Source organism: Coregonus clupeaformis, chromosome 31 (assembly GCF_020615455.1).
Source record: "Coregonus clupeaformis isolate EN_2021a chromosome 31, ASM2061545v1, whole genome shotgun sequence".
NCBI classification, from domain to species: Eukaryota; Metazoa; Chordata; class Actinopteri; order Salmoniformes; family Salmonidae; genus Coregonus; species Coregonus clupeaformis.
The window spans coordinates 34,894,945-34,915,241 of NC_059222.1; the positions used below are offsets into that span (position 1 = coordinate 34,894,945).

The 20,297-nt window shown below is 49.0% G+C and overlaps 1 protein-coding gene across 1 annotated transcript in view; it reads left to right on the forward strand.

The window, feature by feature from the left end:
* Window positions 1–20,297, forward strand: part of LOC121547082 (zinc finger matrin-type protein 4-like) — a 116,592-nt gene that overhangs the window by 35,362 nt on the left and 60,933 nt on the right. Inside the window, exons 2-3 of the mRNA XM_041858183.2 lie at window positions 1,026–1,130; window positions 3,412–3,504. Of these exons, the coding sequence (XP_041714117.1) occupies window positions 1,026–1,130; window positions 3,412–3,504 (198 nt within the window). The remainder of the gene's footprint in view (window positions 1–1,025; window positions 1,131–3,411; window positions 3,505–20,297) is intronic.

A 20,297-nucleotide genomic window follows, 5' to 3' on the forward strand; every position in this document is an offset into this window, starting at 1 on the left:
ACAAAAATGTGACCAACTGGGGACATTTTGTTGGTCCCCACAAGGCAAATGCTATTTCTGGGATTAGGGTTGAGGTTAGAATTAGTGTTAGGGTTAGAATTAGTTTTAGGGTTAGTGTTAGGGTTAGGAGCTATGGTTAGGTTTATGGTTAAGGTTCGGTTTTCAGGTTAGGGTTAATGTTAGGGCTAGGGCTAGGGCTAGGGCTAGGGCTAGGGCTAGGGTTAGGGTTTGGTTTAGGGTTAGGGGTTAGGGAAAATAGGATTTTGAATGGGACTAAATTGTATGTCCCCACAAGGTTAGTTGTACAATACTGTGTGTGTGTGTGTGTGTGTGTGCAGCAGCTAGTTGTACATTGAGGCTTAGTGTGTGTGTGTGTGTGTATTCTCTGTTTCTCTCGGTTCCCTACATACAGTTAGACTAGTGCCTGTCTTAGTCTTTGTCTCTAATGGCACCCTATCCCCTATGCTGTGTGACATCTTATTCCTTATGTAGTGCACTATATTTGACCAGAGTCATTATAAGGGGATAAGGGTGTAATTTGAGACTTGGACTGTATCAGTCTCTCATTATTGACTCTAACAGGTTTATGGTCCATGGATTTAAAAGGTATTCAGATAGGTCCAAGAGCTCATTAATTCCTGTCTCTAATAAAGGGGTTTTATAGACCCATAGGGATGTGTTGGTCTCTCTGGCCCTGTACACAATCAAGTTGTACAACTGATCTACAATGCATTTGATACAATGCTTGTGATACAATTAATATTAAAATCAAATCAAAGTGTATTGGTCGCGTACACAGTTTTGCAGTTGTTTACATGGATAGAGGGTCCCTGATCCTAAATCAGCATGCTTGATACATACGGGCCCTGGTATTTTTCTGACTAATGAAGTTGGTTTTCTGACTAATTTGGTTGAATTTGTTCTAGAGTATTCCGATTTTGACACATTCTGATTTGGTGTGTACTAACTGTGTGTATGCACTGTATCCTGTGTGTGTGTGTGTGTGTGTGTGTGTGTGTCTAAAGATGAAGTCGGCTGGGGTCGTGGAAGGAGGACTGTTCACAGAGAGTTACTGCAACATCTGTAACGCCCAACTCATCTCCGAGTCGCAACGCACAGCACACTATGAGGTGAGTCTACACAAACACACACACACACACACACACACACACACACACACACACACACAGAGGAAGAGGCCTGAGAGAGAGGAGGAGGACAGGGGGTATGAGTGTGGGGTAATCAAGAGGGGAGACTGTGGTGCAGGGAGTTACTATGAGAGGGAGCAAGATAGTGCCAGGTGGAGGGATGGATGGATAGATAATGGAGTGCTGCTAGTGGGTGATAACATGCCTGTGTCCAGTCCAGTCATGCTGCTCCACTGCCCTGTTAGATCTTTCCCCTGGGAGTCAAATACCATCATCTCCCTGCCTGCCTCCCTGCCTGCTCCTCTGTCCATCACAATGCAGGAGGGTGTGTGTATGTGTGTGTGTGTGTGTGTGTGTGTGTCCCTAGTACAATTTTTTCCCTCTTCTCTTTTTCCCTCCCACCTTCCCCTCTCCTCTTTCTTTCTGTATTTCTCCATGATCACTCTCTCCCTTCACCGCACATTGCTGTTGTTAGTTTCACAATCCACCACTTATACTCTCCTGTTCCTCTCTCCCTCTCTCCTCCACCACTATCAGTCTCTCCCTCTCTCCTCCACCACTATCAGTCTCTCCCTCTCTCCTCCACCACTATCAGTCTCTCCCTCTCTCCTCCACCACTATCAGTCTCTCCCTCTCTCCTCCACCACTATCAGTCTCCCCCTCTCTCCTCCACCACTATCAGTCTCTCCCTCTCTCCTCCACCACTATCAGTCTCTCCCTCTCTCCTCCACCACTATCAGTCTCTCCCTCTCTCCTCCACCACTATCAGTCTCCCCCTCTCTCCTCCACCACTATCAGTCTCCCCCCTCTCTCCTCCACCACTATCAGTCTCTCCCTCTCTCCTCCACCACTATCAGTCTCCCCCTCTCTCCTCCACCACTATCAGTCTCTCCCTCTCTCCTCCACCACTATCAGTCTCTCCCTCTCTCCTCCACCACTATCAGTCTCTCCCTCTCTCCTCCACCACTATCAGTCTCCCCCTCTCTCCTCCACCACTATCAGTCTCCCCCTCTCTCCTCCACCACTATCAGTCTCTCCCTCTCTCCTCCACCACTATCAGTCTTTCCCTCTTTCATTCACTATAGTCCTCCCTTATTCAACCTTTCACAACCTATCTTTGTACCTACCTATTTCTCTATCTTTTTCTTCCTCAGCTCTCTCCTCTTTTTCTCTACCTCTTTCCCCCTCCTTCCTGCTTTCTCCCTCACTTTCCTACCACTCGTTCCCTCTTTCCATCTCCCACTTCAACCATTATTTAGCTCTCTCCTCCTCTCCCTCTCTCCTCCTCTCCCTCTCTCTCTCCTCCTCTCCCTCTCTCCTCCTCTCCCTCTCTCTCTCCTCCTCTCTCTCTCTCTCTCTCTCTCTCTCTCCTACACCCACCACTTCCCTCCTATCTCTCTACCACTCTCCTCTTTTCTCCCTCTCTCCTATCACCACTCTTCTCTCTCCATCCTACACAGTACCACTCTGCTCCCCTATCTCCACTCTTCTCTCTCCAGCCCATATCAAACCAGTCTGCCATACAGTATGAATGTAGTCTTTGTGTAACTGTGGAGATGGAAGAATACCTTTAAGCTTGCTATGGAAGTCATGCCTCCTTAGGAATAGGCACACAAATGCTGGGTATTAGCAGGGACTGAATGTGACTGCTTGGCAATGTAATGAGATATCAGTATGGGTTTATGGATAGCTATGACACACACACACCCGTAATCTATTTCGCATTATGTACCCAGTGGGTACCCAGTCATTTTCATTGCTCTGCATAAATGTGAAGGTTATCAGCTTTAAGGACGTTCCACTGTCATTTCACATAAAGCTATACTGGCGGTTTAAATCACGCACGGACTAACACACGTACACACATACTGTACACCCCCCTGTATAACGGTCTGATATGGGTTCTGATGTAAGTCACTGGGGATTCAGTCAGCTTATGACAGGGTCATACAGTGTTTTTGATTGGCCGCTGTGAGGTAAACCAATGTGTTTCATTGGCCCGCTGTGAGGTAGCAATGTTTCTGAATGGTTAGTCCTGAGGTCAAACCGGTGGTTATAATTGGTTCCCGTGAGCAGTGTATATCCAGGTGAGAAGAGATGGAATATCTGTTGAAATACTGACCACTGCAGTGAACGAAAAGAAACTTGCAAATAATACCTCTCATAACCTCTCTCTCTCTCTCTCTCTCTCTCTCTCTCTCTCTCTCTCTCTCTCTCTCTCTCTCTCTCTCTCTCTCTCTCTCTCTCTCTCTCTCTCTCTCAGAGTAAGAAACATGCCAATAAGGTCCGTCTCTTCTACATGTTACATCCAGAAGACGGAGGCCCACCGTCCAAGAGACTGAGACCAGACAACCCGGTATGTGCACACACACACACACACACACACACCCGAATCACATACACACACACACACACATACACACAGAATCTCTCACACACACACACACACACACACACACACACACACACACACACACACACACACACACACACACACAGCAAATCACACACACACTGAATCACATACACACACACACACATACACACTGAATCACATACACACACACACACACACACACACGAATCACATACACACACACACACACACACACACACAGCAAATCACACACACACCGAATCACATACACACACACACACACCGAATCACATACACACACACACACACACACACACCGAATCACATACACACACACACACATACACACTGAAACACACACACACACATACACACACACACACACAGGTTGTGCAGTGACCTCCCCTGCCATGGCCTGCAGTAGGCAGATAGAGAGTTTGGCAGCTGTGCTCCAATCTGAAGGCACTGGGCAACACAAACACAGACAGGCAGACAGAAAGACATGTACACACACACATACAGGCAAACACATACCAGGCTGATCACTAGAAATATTCTTCAATTTCGGACGTTTGAAAAGGTCCTGCGAACGTCGATATATGCCTTCCTCGGCGCTGACCCCAAAAATGTAAAACTATTGCCCAGCACTGGTGCAAACTCATGATGCTTGGAGGGGAAGCGTGCTGCTCTGAACACTGCACCACAGCAGTTTACAATGCTCTAGCAAGCCGGGAGAATACTTGATGATACTTGATGGAAACAGCATGTTGTTTTTAATTATTTTGTTTTAAGCCTTCCCCAAACCATAGCCCTAACCTTAACCACTCAGAATAAATACCTAAACGTAACCCTGTTTCTGTTTTAACTCTGTAACCACGCGGAATTAACCCTGTGACCACGTAGAATTAATGGTTAAAAAAAGACTGTGAATTTCTAAGTGAAATTATGAGATCTTGTTGACACATTACCAGTGTCTCCTACCAGCAGACCTCTAGACAGATAATAGGCAACAACAACATTAGCCCCCCAAGATTATTCAACTTTCTCACATAACAGGAGGGACACTTACTGTAAACACGTAAACAGTTTAATATTTAATTTCCCATTTTATCCCCTTTACCCTGCTCTCTTCCTCTCCTAGTTTCCCTTCATCTGCCTTCTTCATCATCATCTGTCCTCTCTGTCTCTCCTGCTCTCAAGTAGCTCATTAGGGAAATGGTTGGGGGGTGTCTGTGTCTGTGTCTGTGTCTGTGTGTGTCTGTGTCTGTGTGTGTGTGTGTGTGTGTGTGTGTGTGTGTGTGTGTACTTCTGAGAGGGACTGCTCCATTTACTAGACTCTCCTCAAGGACACACACACATACACACACACACCTTGAGGACACAGCTGGTGGAAAAATAGAGCTGATCAAACTAACTCTGTGCCAGAGGAGAGGACATCATGGAGGTACTCCAGGCGTGTGTGAGTGCGTATATGTGTGTTTGTGTGTGTTTGAGAGAGAGAGAGAGAGAGAGGCCAATATCCTCAGGCTTTCCCCTCCTTCAATCCGTACGTCCGTTTATCCTACACACACACACACACACACACACACACACACGTACACACATATGCACATCCATATGTGTAGTGAATGGAGTGACGGAAGTACTCCTAGAGCCTCAGTGTGACTCATATACTCCTTGCTAATGCTACACAGGAGTGACGTCACTGGCACAGTGGCCGTGTCCAAAATCTATCTTGACTTACTTAAACGGCATACTCTGTACTAATTGTACCATATACTATTTAGAATGTACTGTTTAGTAAAAACTAATGCAGTAAGCAACAAATAAATTACAGCATACTAGACTCATCATACTGAGAATGCCTCATCTAATGCGCAGTAGTATTGATTCCATTTTGGTACAGCGTGTCCCCTCAACTGATTATCAGCTGTTGTCAGACACACGTGGGTCTCGAAATACGATTCTCTTCCTCAATAGTGTGTAGCAAATTCTACTAGATGAAAAGCCAAAATGAGTATGAGAACCTGGCATTTAAAGCATACTGAAATTTCACACAGTATAAAACGTACCTTAAATTACCACTGTTTAGCACGCAAGTACATATATTCGGACACGGTCACTGTGAATGCTGCTCCCAGTGGATAGTGCTTCACAGGAGTGGTGGCTCACACACACACACACACACAAACTGGCTTACACTTCATCAGTAATGCTGTCACACACTCAGGGCGCACACACACTTCACATGCTTTACGTCAGTAATGATGTTACTAGAAGTGTCACTGGAAACTTGAATGAAAAATAAATTATGCATTTTAGGTGACTTCATCCTCTTTTTAGTATATACAGCTCTGGAATGGCACCTTTTGTCGGTGTCTTTCTTTCTTTCTTTCTTTCTCTCTCTCTTTCTTTCTCTCACTCTCTCTGTGATGGGTGATTTGAAGGAGTCAGGCGCAGCAGGGTAAATCACAGAATAACAGGATTTATTCCGGAGTACAGAGTTATGCAGTAACAGGCGCACTGGAACCAACAAGGCACACGGGGAAAATAACCCGGCGATACAAAATACAAGGAGTTCAACCGAGCTTCACTATCCTCACAATAAATGCAATTACCCTGCCCATTCCCCTCCCCCATGTCCCAATGTGTGCCTCCTGTAAGTGAGAAACCTACAGTAAATGCCAAGTATTGCAAATTGCTGTGACAGAATGCTGTGCTGTGACAGCAAATTGGATGTAGTCTATCACAGTGCCATCCGTTTTGTCACCAAAGCCCCATATACTACCCACCATTGTGACCTGTACGCTCTTGTTGGCTGGCCCTCACTACATATTCGTTGCCAAACCCACTGGCTCCAGATCATCTATAAATCACTGCTAGGCAAATCCCCGTCTTACCTTAGCTCACTGGTCACCATAGCAACACCCACCCGTAGTCTGCGCTCCAGCAGGTATATCTCACTGGTCATCCCCAAAGCCAACACCTCCTTTGGCCGCCATTCCTTCCAGTTCTCTGCTGCCAATGACTGGAACGAACTGCAAAAATCTCTGAAGCTGGAGACTCTTATCTCCCTCACTAACTTTAAGCGTCAGTTGTCAGAGTAGCTTACCGATCACTGCACCTGTACACAGCCATTCTGAAATTAGCCCACCCAACTACCTCATCCCCATATTGTTATTTATTTTGCTAATCTGCACCCCATTATCTCTATTTGCACATCATCTTTTGCACATCTATCATTCCAGTGTTAATACGAAATTGTAACTATTTTGCACTATGGCCTAATTATTGCCTTACCTCCATAACTTACTGCATTCGCACACACTTTATATATATTTTCTGTTTGTATTTTTGACTTTGTTTTGTTTACCCTATATGTAACTCTGTGTTGTTGTTTTTATCGCACTGCTTTGCTTTATCTTGGCCAGGTCACAGTTGTCAATGAGAACTTGTCCTCAACTGGCTTACCTGGTTAAATAAAGGTGACATAAAAAATAAAAAAAACAATGTATATACCGTATATTGTGTTCCCTATGGTTATAACAGCGTTTTAAATCAGCGGGAGATAGCGGTGAGGGCAGGAGAAGCCACATCATTCAGGTTCTCTCCAGAGGTGGGATTACCCCAAGGCTCCGCCCTCAGTCCTCTACTGTTTTTAATGTACGTCTGTGATATTTATTACCCAAGAGAGGGACAAGTGGCCCAGTTCGGAGACGATCTCTGTTATTGGGCCCAGAGATCGAGAACTGGGCCAATCTGTGGCGGGTCAAGCTCAACCCCCTGAAGACCCAGTGCGTCCTCGTCTCCAGGCACCTCAAAAAAGACAAAGCAAGTGCACCTTAAACTGTATGGACAGACATTCCAGATGAGTGCCCACATAGGGTGCCTGGAGAACGACGGAAGGAAGCACCTGAACCACCCGAGGGTACTCTGCAGAAGAAAAGGAGGTGCCTCCCCAGGAACAGCCATCAGTGTACCAGAGCTACATCCAGCCGCTATTTGAATATGCTACACCAGCCTGATGTAACGTGGGGAGGTCTCATGTCAGACAACCTCAGACCATTAAAAACCATCAAAAAGATGTCATACAGACTCCCCACATACATAAACACACTAGAATAGAAGCAGACAATAGAAGCAGACATTTTAACAAACACCGTATTTTTCTGCACTGTACGTTTTTTTTATTTTTTTTAACAGAGCTCAATGGAAACACAAACAATATCAACAATAACTACAACCATGAATCCACTTTTCAAAAATCACAAACCACCACTCCCCTCCCAGTATCCTAAAGAATAAGTTTCCATCCCCTACTTTCTATTTTTAATCAAGTTATTTACCCCTTCCCACAACCCAAGACCCCTTACTCTAAACCGGGTTCGTATCCTATTCCCAACCCTTCCATTTAAACCTTAAACCAGGTTCGTATCCTCTACCCAACCCTTCTCTTTAAACCTTTACCCTAAACCAGGTTCATATCCTCTGCCCAACCCTTCTCTTTAAACCTTACCCTAAACCAGGTTCGTATCCTATTCCCAACACTTCCCTTTAAACCTTTACCCAAAACCAGGTTCGTATCCTCTGCCCAACCCTTCCCTTTAAACCTAAAACATTTGTGGTGAATGATGGACGGAGTCAGGCGCAGGAGTAAAATAACCGGATGCAGATGTATTCCTTCCAGACATACAATGCGCCTACAACGGCAATCGAAACAGGTACAGGGGAAACAATCCTCCCTGACCAAACACAGTCTCAGAAAATACAATAAATGTAATGACACAGGGGAAAATCAACCCTGGCAAAATAAATGAGAGAGTATCTCAACCGAGCTACTCTGCTCCCACATAGAACAATCACTCACAAAGACAAGGGGGCAGAGGGAACACTTATACACAGACTAATTAGGGGATGAGCACCAGATGTGTGTGATTGACAAGACAAGACAAGTGGAGTGATGAGAATGGGAGCGGCAGTAGCTAGTAAGCCGGTGACGACGAACGGCAAAACCTTATCGAACAAGGAGGGGAGGCAGCCTCGGCGGAAGTCGTGACAGTACCCCCCAAGACGCGCAGCTCCAGCAGCGCGGAACGGCCAGGAGGACGCGGAGCAGGGCGAGCCGGATGGCGACGGTGGAAATCCCACAACAGGGAGGGATCGAGGATGTCCCTCTCCGGGACCCAGCACCGTTCCTCCGGACCGTACCCCTCCCACTCCACGAGGTATTGAAGGCCCCTCACCCGACGCCTCGAATCCAGGATGGAATGGACCGAGTACGCCGGGGCCCCCTCGATGTCCAAAGGAGGTGGAGGGACCTCCCGCACCTCAGACTCCTGGAGCGGACCAGCCACCACCGGCCTGAGGAGAGACACATGAAACGAGGGGTTAATACGGTAATCAGGGGGAAGTAATAACCTGTATGTGACCTCGTTTATCCTCCTCAGGACTTTAAACGGCCCCACAAACCGCCGGCTCAGCTTCCGGCAGGGCAGGCGGAGGGGAAGATTCCGGATCGAGAGCCAGACCCGATCCCCCAGGAAAAAGACCGGGGCCTCCCTGCGGTGGCGGTCAGCGTTGGCCTTCTGACGACACACGGCGCGCTGGAGGTGAATGTGGGCAGCATCCCAAGTCTCCTCCTCGGGCCGAAACCAGTCATCCACCGCAGGAGCCTCGGTCTGGCTCTGGTGCCACGGTGCCAGAACCGGTTGCTAACCTAAAACATATTGGAAGGGTGTTAGGTTTAGTGGAGGAGTGGCGGAGTGGCGGAGAGAGTTCTGGGCATATTCTGCCTATGGCAAGAACACAGACCACTCCCCCGGCTGGTGCTGGCAGTAGGTCCGCAGGAACCTACCCACATCTTGATTAACGCTTTCCACCTGCCCATTACTCTCGGGGTGGAATCCAGAGGTCAGGCTGACCGAGACCCCCATACGTTCCATGAACGCCTTCCAGACCCTAGACGTGAACTGGAGACCTCGGTCAGACACTATATCCTCTGGTACCCCGTAGTGCCGGAAGACGTGAGTAAACAGGGCCTCCGCAGTTTGTAGGGCCGTGGGGAGACCAGGCAGAGGAAGGAGGCGGCAGGACTTTGAAAAGCGGTCCACAACGACCAGGATAGCGGTGTTACCTTGGGAGAGGGGAAAATCAGTAAGAAAATCAATACTTAGATGAGACCATGGTCGTTGTGGAACTGGTAATGGTTGCAACTTACCCCCTGGGAGGTGCCTTGGTGCCTTACTCTGGGCGCACACCGAGCAGGAGGAGACGTACACCCTCACGTCCTTAGCCAAGGTAGGCCACCAGTATTTATCGGTCAGGCAGCGCACTGTACGACCGATACCTGGGTGACCAGAGGAGGATGACGTGTGTGCCCTGTAGATCAAACGATCACGGATAAGAGCAGGCACGTACCTCAGCCCAGCTGGACACTGAGGTGGAGATGGATCTGTGCGTCCATCGCCCATACTACCAGCGCCACGATGCAGGAGGCCAGGAGTATGGGGGTTTTGTCTCTGGGCCTCTCCTCTGTGTCATACAGCCGGGACAGTGCGTCTGCCTTCACGTTCTTCGTACCTGGAATGTATGATAGTGTGAAATCAAACCGGGTGAAGAACAGGGCCCACCTGGCCTGGCGAGGATTCAGCCTCCTCACTGCCCAGATGTACTCCAGGTTACGGTGGTCTGTCCAGACAAGGAAAGGGTGTTTCGCCCCTTCGAGCCAATGCCTCCACACGGTCAAAGCTCAGACAACAGCCAGCAGCTCCTGATCACCAATGCCGTAGTTCTGCTCTGCCGAGCTGAGCTTCTTAGAGAAGAAGGCACAGAGGCGGAGCTTGGGTGGCGTGCCCGAGCGTTGAGACAGGACAGCGCCTATCCCTACCTTGGACGCATCCACCTCCACTATGAACGGTAGTGATGGATCAGGGTGGGCCAGTACCGGGGCTAAGGTGAACAGACCCCGCAGTCTACTGAAGGCCAGGTCAGCCTCAGCAAACCAGCGGAGCCGGGACGGCCCACCCTTCAACAAGGAGATAATGGGAGCTGCGACCTTGCCAAAGCCCCGGATAAACCTCCGATAGTAGTTGGCAAAGCCAAGGAAGTGCTGCACCTCCTTAACCGCTGTTGGAGTTGGCCAATTATGCACAGCTGAAATTCGATCTCTCTCCATCTCCACACCTGAGGTAGTAAGGTGGTAACCGAGGAAGGAAACTCACACTTTTCTGCCTTGGCATAAAGGTAATTCTCCAGCAGTCGGACCAGTACCTTCCGAACGAGGGACACATGCTCGGCGCGCGTAGCAGAATACACCATCAATCAATCAATCAATTTTATTTTATATAGCCCTTCTTACATCAGCTAATATCTCGAAGTGCTGTACAGAAACCCAGCCTAAAACCCCAAACAGCTAATAATGCAGGTGTAGAAGCACGGTGGCTAGGAAAAACTCCCTAGAAAGGCAAAACCTAGGAAGAAACCTAGAGAGGAACCAGGCTATGAGGGGTGGCCAGTCCTCTTCTGGCTGTGCCGGGTGGAGATTATAACAGAACCATGCCAAGATGTTCAAAAATGTTCATAAGTGACAAGCATGGTCAAATAATAATCAGGAATAAATCTCAGTTGGCTTTTCATAGCCGATCATTAGAGTTTAAAACAGCAGGTCTGGGACAGGTAGGGGTTCCATAACCGCAGGCAGAACAGTTTAAACTGGAATAGCAGCAAGGCCAGGCGGACTGGGGACAGCAAGGAGTCACCACGGCCGGTAGTCCCGACGTATGGTCCTAGGGCTCAGGTCTCTCAGTTGGCTTTTCATAGCCGATCATTTAGAGTTGAAAACAGCAGGTCTGGGACAGGTAGGGGTTTCGTAGCCGCAGGCAGAACAGTTGAAACTGGAATAGCAGCAAGGCCAGGCGGACTGGGGACAGCAAGGTGTCATCATGCCCGGTAGTCCTGACGTATGGTCCTAGGGCTCAGGTTCTCAGAGAGAAAGAGAGAACGAGAGAATTAGAGAGAGCATACTTAAATTCACACAGGACACTGGATAAGACAGGAGAAGTACTCCAGGTATAACCAACTAACCCCAGCCCCCGACACATAAACTACTGCAGCATAAATACTGGAGGCTGAGACAGGAGCGGTCCGGGAACACTGTGGCCCCATCCGAAGAAACCCCGGACAGGGCCAAACAGGAAGGATATAACCCCACCCACTCCGCCCAAGCCCCCCCGCACCACTAGAGGGATATCCCCAACCACCAACTTACAATCCTGAGACAAGGCCGAGTATAGCCCACAGAGGTCTCCCACCACAGCACAAACCAAGGGGGGGGCGCCAACCCAGACAGGAAGATCACGTCAGTAACTCAACCCACTCAAGTGACGCACCCCTCCCAGGGACACCAGGATATCATCGATGTAGACCACCACACCGCGACCAAGCATGTCCCGAAACACCTCGTTCATAAAGGACTGGAAGACGGATGGAGCATTCATCAAACCGTAGGGCATCACCAGGTACTCATAATGCCCCGAGGTTGTGCTGAATGCTGTTTTCCACTCATCCCCTTCCCGAATATGCACCAGGTTGTAGGCACTCCTAAGATCTAATTTCGAGAAGAAGCGGGCCCCATGCATTGACTCAATCACTGAAGGAATGAGGGGAAGAGGATAACTAAATCGTATTGTCACCTTGTTCAGTGGTCGATAATCAATGCAAGGGCGTAAACCGCCATCTTTCTTCACAAAGAAGAAACTCGAGGAAGCAGGTGAAGTGGAGGGACGTACAGTGAGGGGAAAAAAGTATTTGAACCCCTGCTGATTTTGTACGTTTGCCCACTGACAAAGAGATGATCAGTCTATAATTTTAATGGTAGGTTTATTTTAACAGTGAGAGACAGAATAACAACTACAAAAATCCAGAAAAACGCATGTAAAAAAATGTATGAATTGATTTGCATTTTAATGAGGGAAATAAGTATTTGACCCCTCTGCAAAACATGACTTAGTACTTGGTGGCAAAACCCTTGTTGGCAATCAGAGGTCAGACGTTTCTTGTAGTTTGCCACCAGGTTTGCACACATCTCAGGAGGGATTTTGTTCCACTCCTCTTTGCAGATCTTCTCCAAGTCATTAAGGTTTCGAGGCTGACTTTTGGAACTCGAACCTTCAGCTCCCTCCACATATTTTCTATGGGATTAAGGTCTGGAGACTGGCTAGGCCACTCCAGGACCTTAATGTGCTTATTCTTAAGCCACTCCTTTGTTGTCTTGGCCGTGTGTTTTGGGTCATTGTCATGCTGGAATACCCATCCACGACCCATTTTCAATGCCCTGGCTGAGGGAAGGAGGTTCTCACCCAAGATTTGACTGTACATGGCCCCGTCCATCGTCCCTTTGATGCGATGAAGTTGTCCTGTCCCCTTAGCAGAAAAACACCCCCAAAGCATAATGTTTCCACCTCCATGTTTGACGGTGGGGATGGTGTTCTTGGGGTCATAGGCAGCATTCCTCCTCCTCCAAACACGGCGAGTTGAGTTGATGCCAAAGAGCTCGATTTTGGTCTCATCTGACCACAACACTTTCACCCAGTTCTCCTCTGAATCATTCAGATGTTCATTGGCAAACTTCAGACGACCCTGTATATGTGCTTTCTTGAGCAGGGGGACCTTGCGGGCGCTGCAGGATTTCAGTCCTTCACGGCGTAGTGTGTTACCAATTGTTTTCTTGGTGACTATGGTCCCAGCTGCCTTGAGATCATTAAACAAGATCATCCCGTGTAGTTCTGGGCTGATTCCTCACCGTTCTCATGATCATTGCAACTCCACGAGGTGAGATCTTGCATGGAGCCTCAGGTCGAGGGAGATTGACAGTTATTTTGTGTTTCTTCCATTTGCGAATAATCGCACCAACTGTTGTCACCTTCTCACCAAGTTGCTTGGCGATGGTCTTGTAGCCCATTCCAGCCTTGTGTAGGTCTACAATATTGTCCCTGACATCCTTGGAGAGCTCTTTGGTCTTGGCCATGGTGGAGAGTTTGGAATCTGATTGATTGATTGCTTCTGACAGGTGTCTTTTATACAGGTAACAAGCTGAGATTAGGAGCACTCCCTTTAAGAGTGTGCTCCTAATCTCAGCTCGTTACCTGTATAAAAGACACCTGGGAGCCAGAAATCTTTCTGATTGAGAGGGGGTCAAATACTTAATTCCCTCATTAAAATGCAAATCAATTTCTAACATTTTTGACATGCGTTTTTCTGGATTTTTTTGTTGTAATTCTGTCTCTCACTGTTCAAATAAACCTACCATTAAAATTATAGACTGATCATTTCTTTGTCAGTGGGCAAACGTACAAAATCAGCAGGGGATCAAATACTTTTTTCCCTCACTGTATATACCCCTGGCCCAGGGACTCAGTGACGTATGTCTCCATAGCCTCCATTTTAGCCTGCGACAGGGGATACACATGACTCCTGGGAGGTACAGCGTCTACCCGAAGGTTTATCGCGCAATCCCCCTCCCGATGACGTGGTAATTTAGTCGCCTGCGTCTTGGAAAACGCGAGCTCCAGATCATGGTATTTGGGGGGAATGCGCACGGTGGGGGTACCGTCTGGACTTTCCGACGTGGTTGCACCAACGGAAACACCTAGACACCTACCCGGACACTCTCGCGACCACCCCGTAAGAACCCCCTGCGGCCATGAGAAATCGGGGTTGTGAAGGGCTAACCACGGGATATCTGGATCCCTCCGGGTGCTGGGGTGTAGGTGGCTGGATCCAGTTGGCCAGCTGGTCTCGACAGATCAGGTCCTCTCCTCTCCAGGCATTGGACGACCTGAAGAACCCAATCCATCGCTTCCCCCAAGCTGGCCAGCATCGTGGAATGCTCCTGGACCCTTGCCACGACTCCAGGCATGTGGTTTTCTCCTGCTGACTCCATATCAGCGTGTGAGTGATTCTGTGGTGAATGATGGACGGAGTCAGGCGCATGAGTAAAATAACCAGATGCAGATTTATTCCTTCCAGACATACATTACATTTACGTCATTTAGCAGACACTCTTATCCAGAGCAACTTACAGTTAGTGAGTGCATACAATATATATATTTTTTTCATACTGGCCCCCCGTGGGAATCGAACCCACAACCCTGGCGTTGCAAACGCCATGCTCTACCAACTGAGCTACATCCCTGCCGGCCATTCCCTCCCCTACCCTGGACGACGCTGGGCCAATTGTGCGCTGCCCCATGGGTCTCCCGGTCGCGGCCGGCTACGACAGAGCCTGGATTTGAACCAGGATCTCTAGTGGCACAGCTAGCACTGGGATGCAGTGCCTTAGACCACTCGGGAGGCCTACAATGCGCCTACAGCGGCAATCGAAACAGGTACAGGGGAAACAATCCTCCCTGACCAAACACAGTCTCAGAAAATACAATAAATGTAATGACACAGGGGAAAATCAACCCTGGCAAAATAAATGAGATGGTATCTCAACCGAGCTACTCTCCTCCCACATAGAACAATCACTCACAAAGACAAGGGGGCAGAGGGAACATTTTACATTTACATTTACGTCATTTAGCAGACGCTCTTATCCAGAGCGACTTACAAATTGGTGCATTCACCTTATAGCCAGTGGGATAACCACTTTTTTTTTTTTTATGGGGGGGGGGGGTAGAAGGATTACTTTATCCTATCCCAGGTATTCCTTAAAGAGGTGGGGTTTCAAATGTCTCCGGAAGGTGGTGAGTGACTCCGCTGTCCTGGCGTCGTGAGGGAGCTTGTTCCACCATTGGGGTGCCAGAGCAGCGAACAGGTTTGACTGGGCTGAGCGGGAACTGTGCTTCCGCAGAGGTAGGGGAGCCAGCAGGCCAGAGGTGGAGGAACACTTATACACAGACTAATTAGGGGATGAACATCAGGTGTGTGTGATTGACAAGACAAAACAAGTGGAGTGATGAGAATGGGAGCGGCAGTAGCTAGTAAGCCGGTGACGACGAACGCCGAAACCTGCCCGAACAAGGAGGGGAGGCAGCATCGGCGGAAGTCGTGACACCCTTACCCTTAACCAGGTTTGTGTCCTATTCCCAACCCAACCCTTCCCTTTAAACCTTTACCCTAAACCAGGTTCGTATCCTTTACCCAACCCCTCCTCTATTTTTATTAATATTATTAAGTATTTTTTTTACTTTACTTCTTTACATTTTAAATCAATGAAAGTTTGTTTTAATCAAATCAAGTTGAGGAAGAAAAAAGGAGAACAGTACCCCCCCCAAAGGTGCGGACTCCGACCGCACAAACCTGACATAACAGGGTAGGGTCCGGGTGGACATTCCACCTCGGAGGCGGATCCGGCTCCGGGCGTGACGACCACATTCTCTCAGCCTCCCCGTTGCGCCCCTGGTCTGGTCTGGACCTCGGCGCGCTGCTTCCCCTCTCCTTCCTCCCACGATGTACCAAGCCCTGTCTGGACCCTGGTGTGGGAGACCCCGAACCTGGAGAGGGGCTGACGTCTGGGTCTGGACTGGAGCCGCTGACTGGAGCTGAACTGGGCACCGGTGGAGCGGACTGCTCTGGCTCCGGACTGGAGCTGCTGACTGGAGCTGGACTAGGCACCGGTGGAGCGTACTACTCTGGCTCCGGAGTGGAGCTGCTGACCGGAGCTGGACTGTGCACCGGTGGAGCGGACTGCTCTGGCTCCTGAGTGGAGTTGCTGACCGGAGCTGGACTTGACCCCGGTGGAGCGGACTGCTCTGGCTCCGGAGTGGAGCAGCTGACCGGTGCTGGACCAGGCACCGGTGGAACAGGAACGGGCCGGGCCGGACTGGCGACATGCACCACTGGCCTGGTGCGAGGAGCAGGAACGGGCCGGGCCGGACTGGGAACACGCACCACTGGTCTGGTGCGAGGAGCAGGCACAGGCCGGGCCGAACTCGAGACACGCACCACAGGTCTGGTGCGAGGAGCAGGCACGGGCCGTACCGGACTGGCGACACGCACCACTGGCCTGGTGCGAGGAACAGGGCCGGGCCGGACTGGGAACACGCACCACTAGTCTGGTACGAGGAACAGGAACAGGCCGGGCCGGACTGGGAACACGCACCACTGGTCTGGTGCGAAGAGCAGGAACGGGCCGGACTGGCGACACGCACCATTTGCTTGGTGCGGGGAGCAGGCAAGGGCCGGGCCGGACTGGGAACACGCACCACTGGCTTGGTGCGAGGAACAGGAACGGGCCAGGCCGGACTGGGAACACGCACCACTGGTCTGGTACGAGGAACAGGAACAGGCCGGGCCGGACTGGGAACACGCACCACTGGTCTGGTGCGAGGAGCAGGCACGTGAGTGGTGCTAGCACAGGACGCACTGGACTGTGCCGCGCACTGGCGACACAGTGCGTAGCTCCGCATAACACGGAGCCTGCACGGTCACACGCTTCCTAGCGTGAGTACGGGGAGTTGGCTCTGCTCTGAACCCAGGCTCCGCCAACCACCCCGTGTGCCCCCCCAAAAAATATTATTGGGGCTGCTTCTCAGGCTTTCGGCGTAACCACGTCCTCTTGGGTCGCCGTTTCTCCTCTCCTGCCTGGGCTTCCTCCTTCGCCCAGGGTCCTCTACCGGCTACTCTCTCCTTCTCCACCCTCATCCCTTTCAGGGCCTCCATCTGCTTGGCCAGATCCTCTCTTATCTCCCCCCAAGTCCATGATCTCTGCTCCACTACCTGTGTCCAGGGTGTCTGCTGCTCCTGGGCACGCTGCTTGGTCCGTGTTTGGTGGGATCTTCTGTTACGTTCGTTGAAGGATGGGTCAGACCAAGGCGCAGCGTGAAATGCATACATGTTTATTCAAACGATAAACACACCAACAAAACAACAAAACAACGTAACGTGAAGTCCTCAGGCTAAACACAATACAAGCCTCTAACACGGAACAAGATCCCACAACTAATGATTGCAAACAGGCTGCCTAAGTATGATCCCCAATCAGAGACAACGAGCAACAGCTGTCTCTGATTGGGAATCACACCCGGCCAAACATAGAAATACAACACCTAGAATGAGAACATAGAAATAACAACATAGAACTCCACACCCTGACTCAACATACTAGAGTCCCATAAGTCAGGGCGTGACAACCACCCCCTCCTCCTCCCCCTCCACCTCCCCCTCCACCACCACCTCCTCCTCCCACTCAATGATATTCCTACCATAGTATACACTGTAGTATTTCTTCATGTGGGAGAGGAGAGGAGAAACAATAGGGGAGAGGGAGAGGAGAGGAGAAACGATAGGGGAGCGGGAGAGGAGAGGAGAAACGATAGGGGAGAGGGAGAGGAGAGGAGAAACGATAGGGGAGAGGGAGAGGAGAGGAGAAACGATAGGGGAAAGGGAGAGGAGAGGAGAAACGATAGGGGAGAGGGAGAGGAGAAACGATAGGGGAGAGGGAGAGGAAAGGAGAAACGATAGGGGAGAGGGAGAGGAGAGGAGAAACGATAGGGGAGAGGGAGAGGAGAGGAGAAACGATAGGGGAGAGGGAGAGGAGAGGAGAAACGATAGGGGAGAGGGAGAGGAGAGGAGAAACCATAGGGGAGAGGGAGAGGAGAGGAGAAACAATAGGGGAGAGGGAGAGGAGAAACGATGAGGGAGAGGAGAGGAGAAACGATAGGGGAGAGGGAGAGGAGAGGAGAAACGATAGGGGAGAGGGAGAGGAGAGGAGAAACGAGACAAATAAACATGTTTAATTGGACGTTTATTGTTGGAGGGAGGATGAGGCAACACACATACAGTGGGGAAAAAAAGTATTTAGTCAGCCACCAATTGTGCAAGTTCTCCCACTTAAAAAGATGAGAGATGCCTGTAATTTTCATCATAGGTACACGTCAACTATGACAGACAAATTGAGGGAAAAAAATCCAGAAAATCACATCGTAGGATTTTTAATGAATTTATTTGCAAATTATGGTGGAAAATAAGTATTTGGTCACCTACAAACAAGCAAGATTTCTGGCTCTCACAGACCTGTAACTTCTTCTTTAAGAGGCTCCTCTGTCCTCCACTGCGTTACCTGTATTAATGGCACCTGTTTGAACTTGTTATCAGTATAAAAGACACCTGTCCACAACCTCAAACAGTCACACTCCAAACTCCACTATGGCCAAGACCAAAGAGCTGTCAAAGGACACCAGAAACAAAATTGTAGACCTGCACCAGGCTGGGAAGACTGAATCTGCAATAGGTAAGCAGCTTGGTTTGAAGAAATCAACTGTGGGAGCAATTATTAGGAATTGGAAGACATACAAGACCACTGATAATCTCCCTCGATCTGGGGCTCCACGCAAGATCTCACCCCTTGGGGTCAAAATGATCACAAGAACGGTGAGCAAAAATCCCAGAACCACACGGGGGACCTAGTGAATGACCTGCAGAGAGCTGGGACCACAGTAACAAAGCCTACCATCAGTAACACACTCCGCCGCCAGGGACTCAAATCCTGCAGTGCAAGACGTGTCCCCCTGCTTAAGCCAGTACATGTCCAGGCCCGTCTGAAGTGCATTTGGATGATCCAGAAGAGGATTGGGAGAATGTCATATGGTCAGATGAAACCAAAATATAACTTTTTGGTAAAAACTCAACTCGTCATGTTTGGAGGACAAAGAATGCTGAGTTGCATCCAAAGAACACCATACCTACTGTGAAGCATGGGGGTGGAAACATCATGCTTTGGGGCTGTTTTTTCTGCAAAGGGACCAGGACGACTGATCCGTGTAAAGGAAAGAATGAATGGGGCCATGTATCGTGAGATTTTGAGTGAAAACCTCCTTCCATCAGCAAGGGCATTGAAGATGAAATGTGGCTGAGTCTTTCAGCATGACAATGATCCCAAACACACCGCCCGGCAAAGAAGGAGTGGCTTCGTAAGAAGCATTTCAAGGTCCTGGAGTGGCCTAGCCAGTCTCCAGATCTCAACCCCATAGAAAATCTTTGGAGGGAGTTGAAAGTCTGTGTTGCCCAGCGACAGCCTCAAAACATCACTGCTCTAGAGGAGATCTGCATGGAGGAATGGGCCAAAATACCAGAAACAGTGTGTGAAAACCTTGTGAAGACTTACAGAAAACGTTTGACCTGTGTCATTGCCAACAAAGGGTATATAACAAAGTATTGAGAAACTTTTGTTATTGACCAAATACTTATTTTCCACCATCATTTGCAAATAAATCCATTAAAATCCTACAATGTGATTTTCTGGATTATTTTTTCTCATTTTGCCTGTCATAGTTGACGTGTACCTATGATGAAAATTACAGGCCTCTCATCCTTTTTAAGTGGGAGAACTTGCACAATTGGTGGCTGACTAAATACTTTTTTTCCCCACTGTATACAGACATCACACTGTTTGTGTACAGATACACACACACAAACACACACACACACACACATATACAGACATCACACTGTTTGTGTACAGATACACACACACACACACACACACACATATACAGACATCACGCTGTTTGTGTACAGATACACACACACACACACACACACATATACAGACATCACACTGTTTGTGTACAGATACACACACACACACACATATACAGACATCACACTGTTTGTGTACAGATACACACACACACGTACACACAAATAGGTCACATGTAAATGAGTCTCACCAGATGTTTGTCTGACAGAGAAAAACAAGATAAAGACAGGAAAAGTGATTGAGAGTGTGGGACAGGCACAGGAACAAAAGAGTTACGTTGGCTGCGTGATAG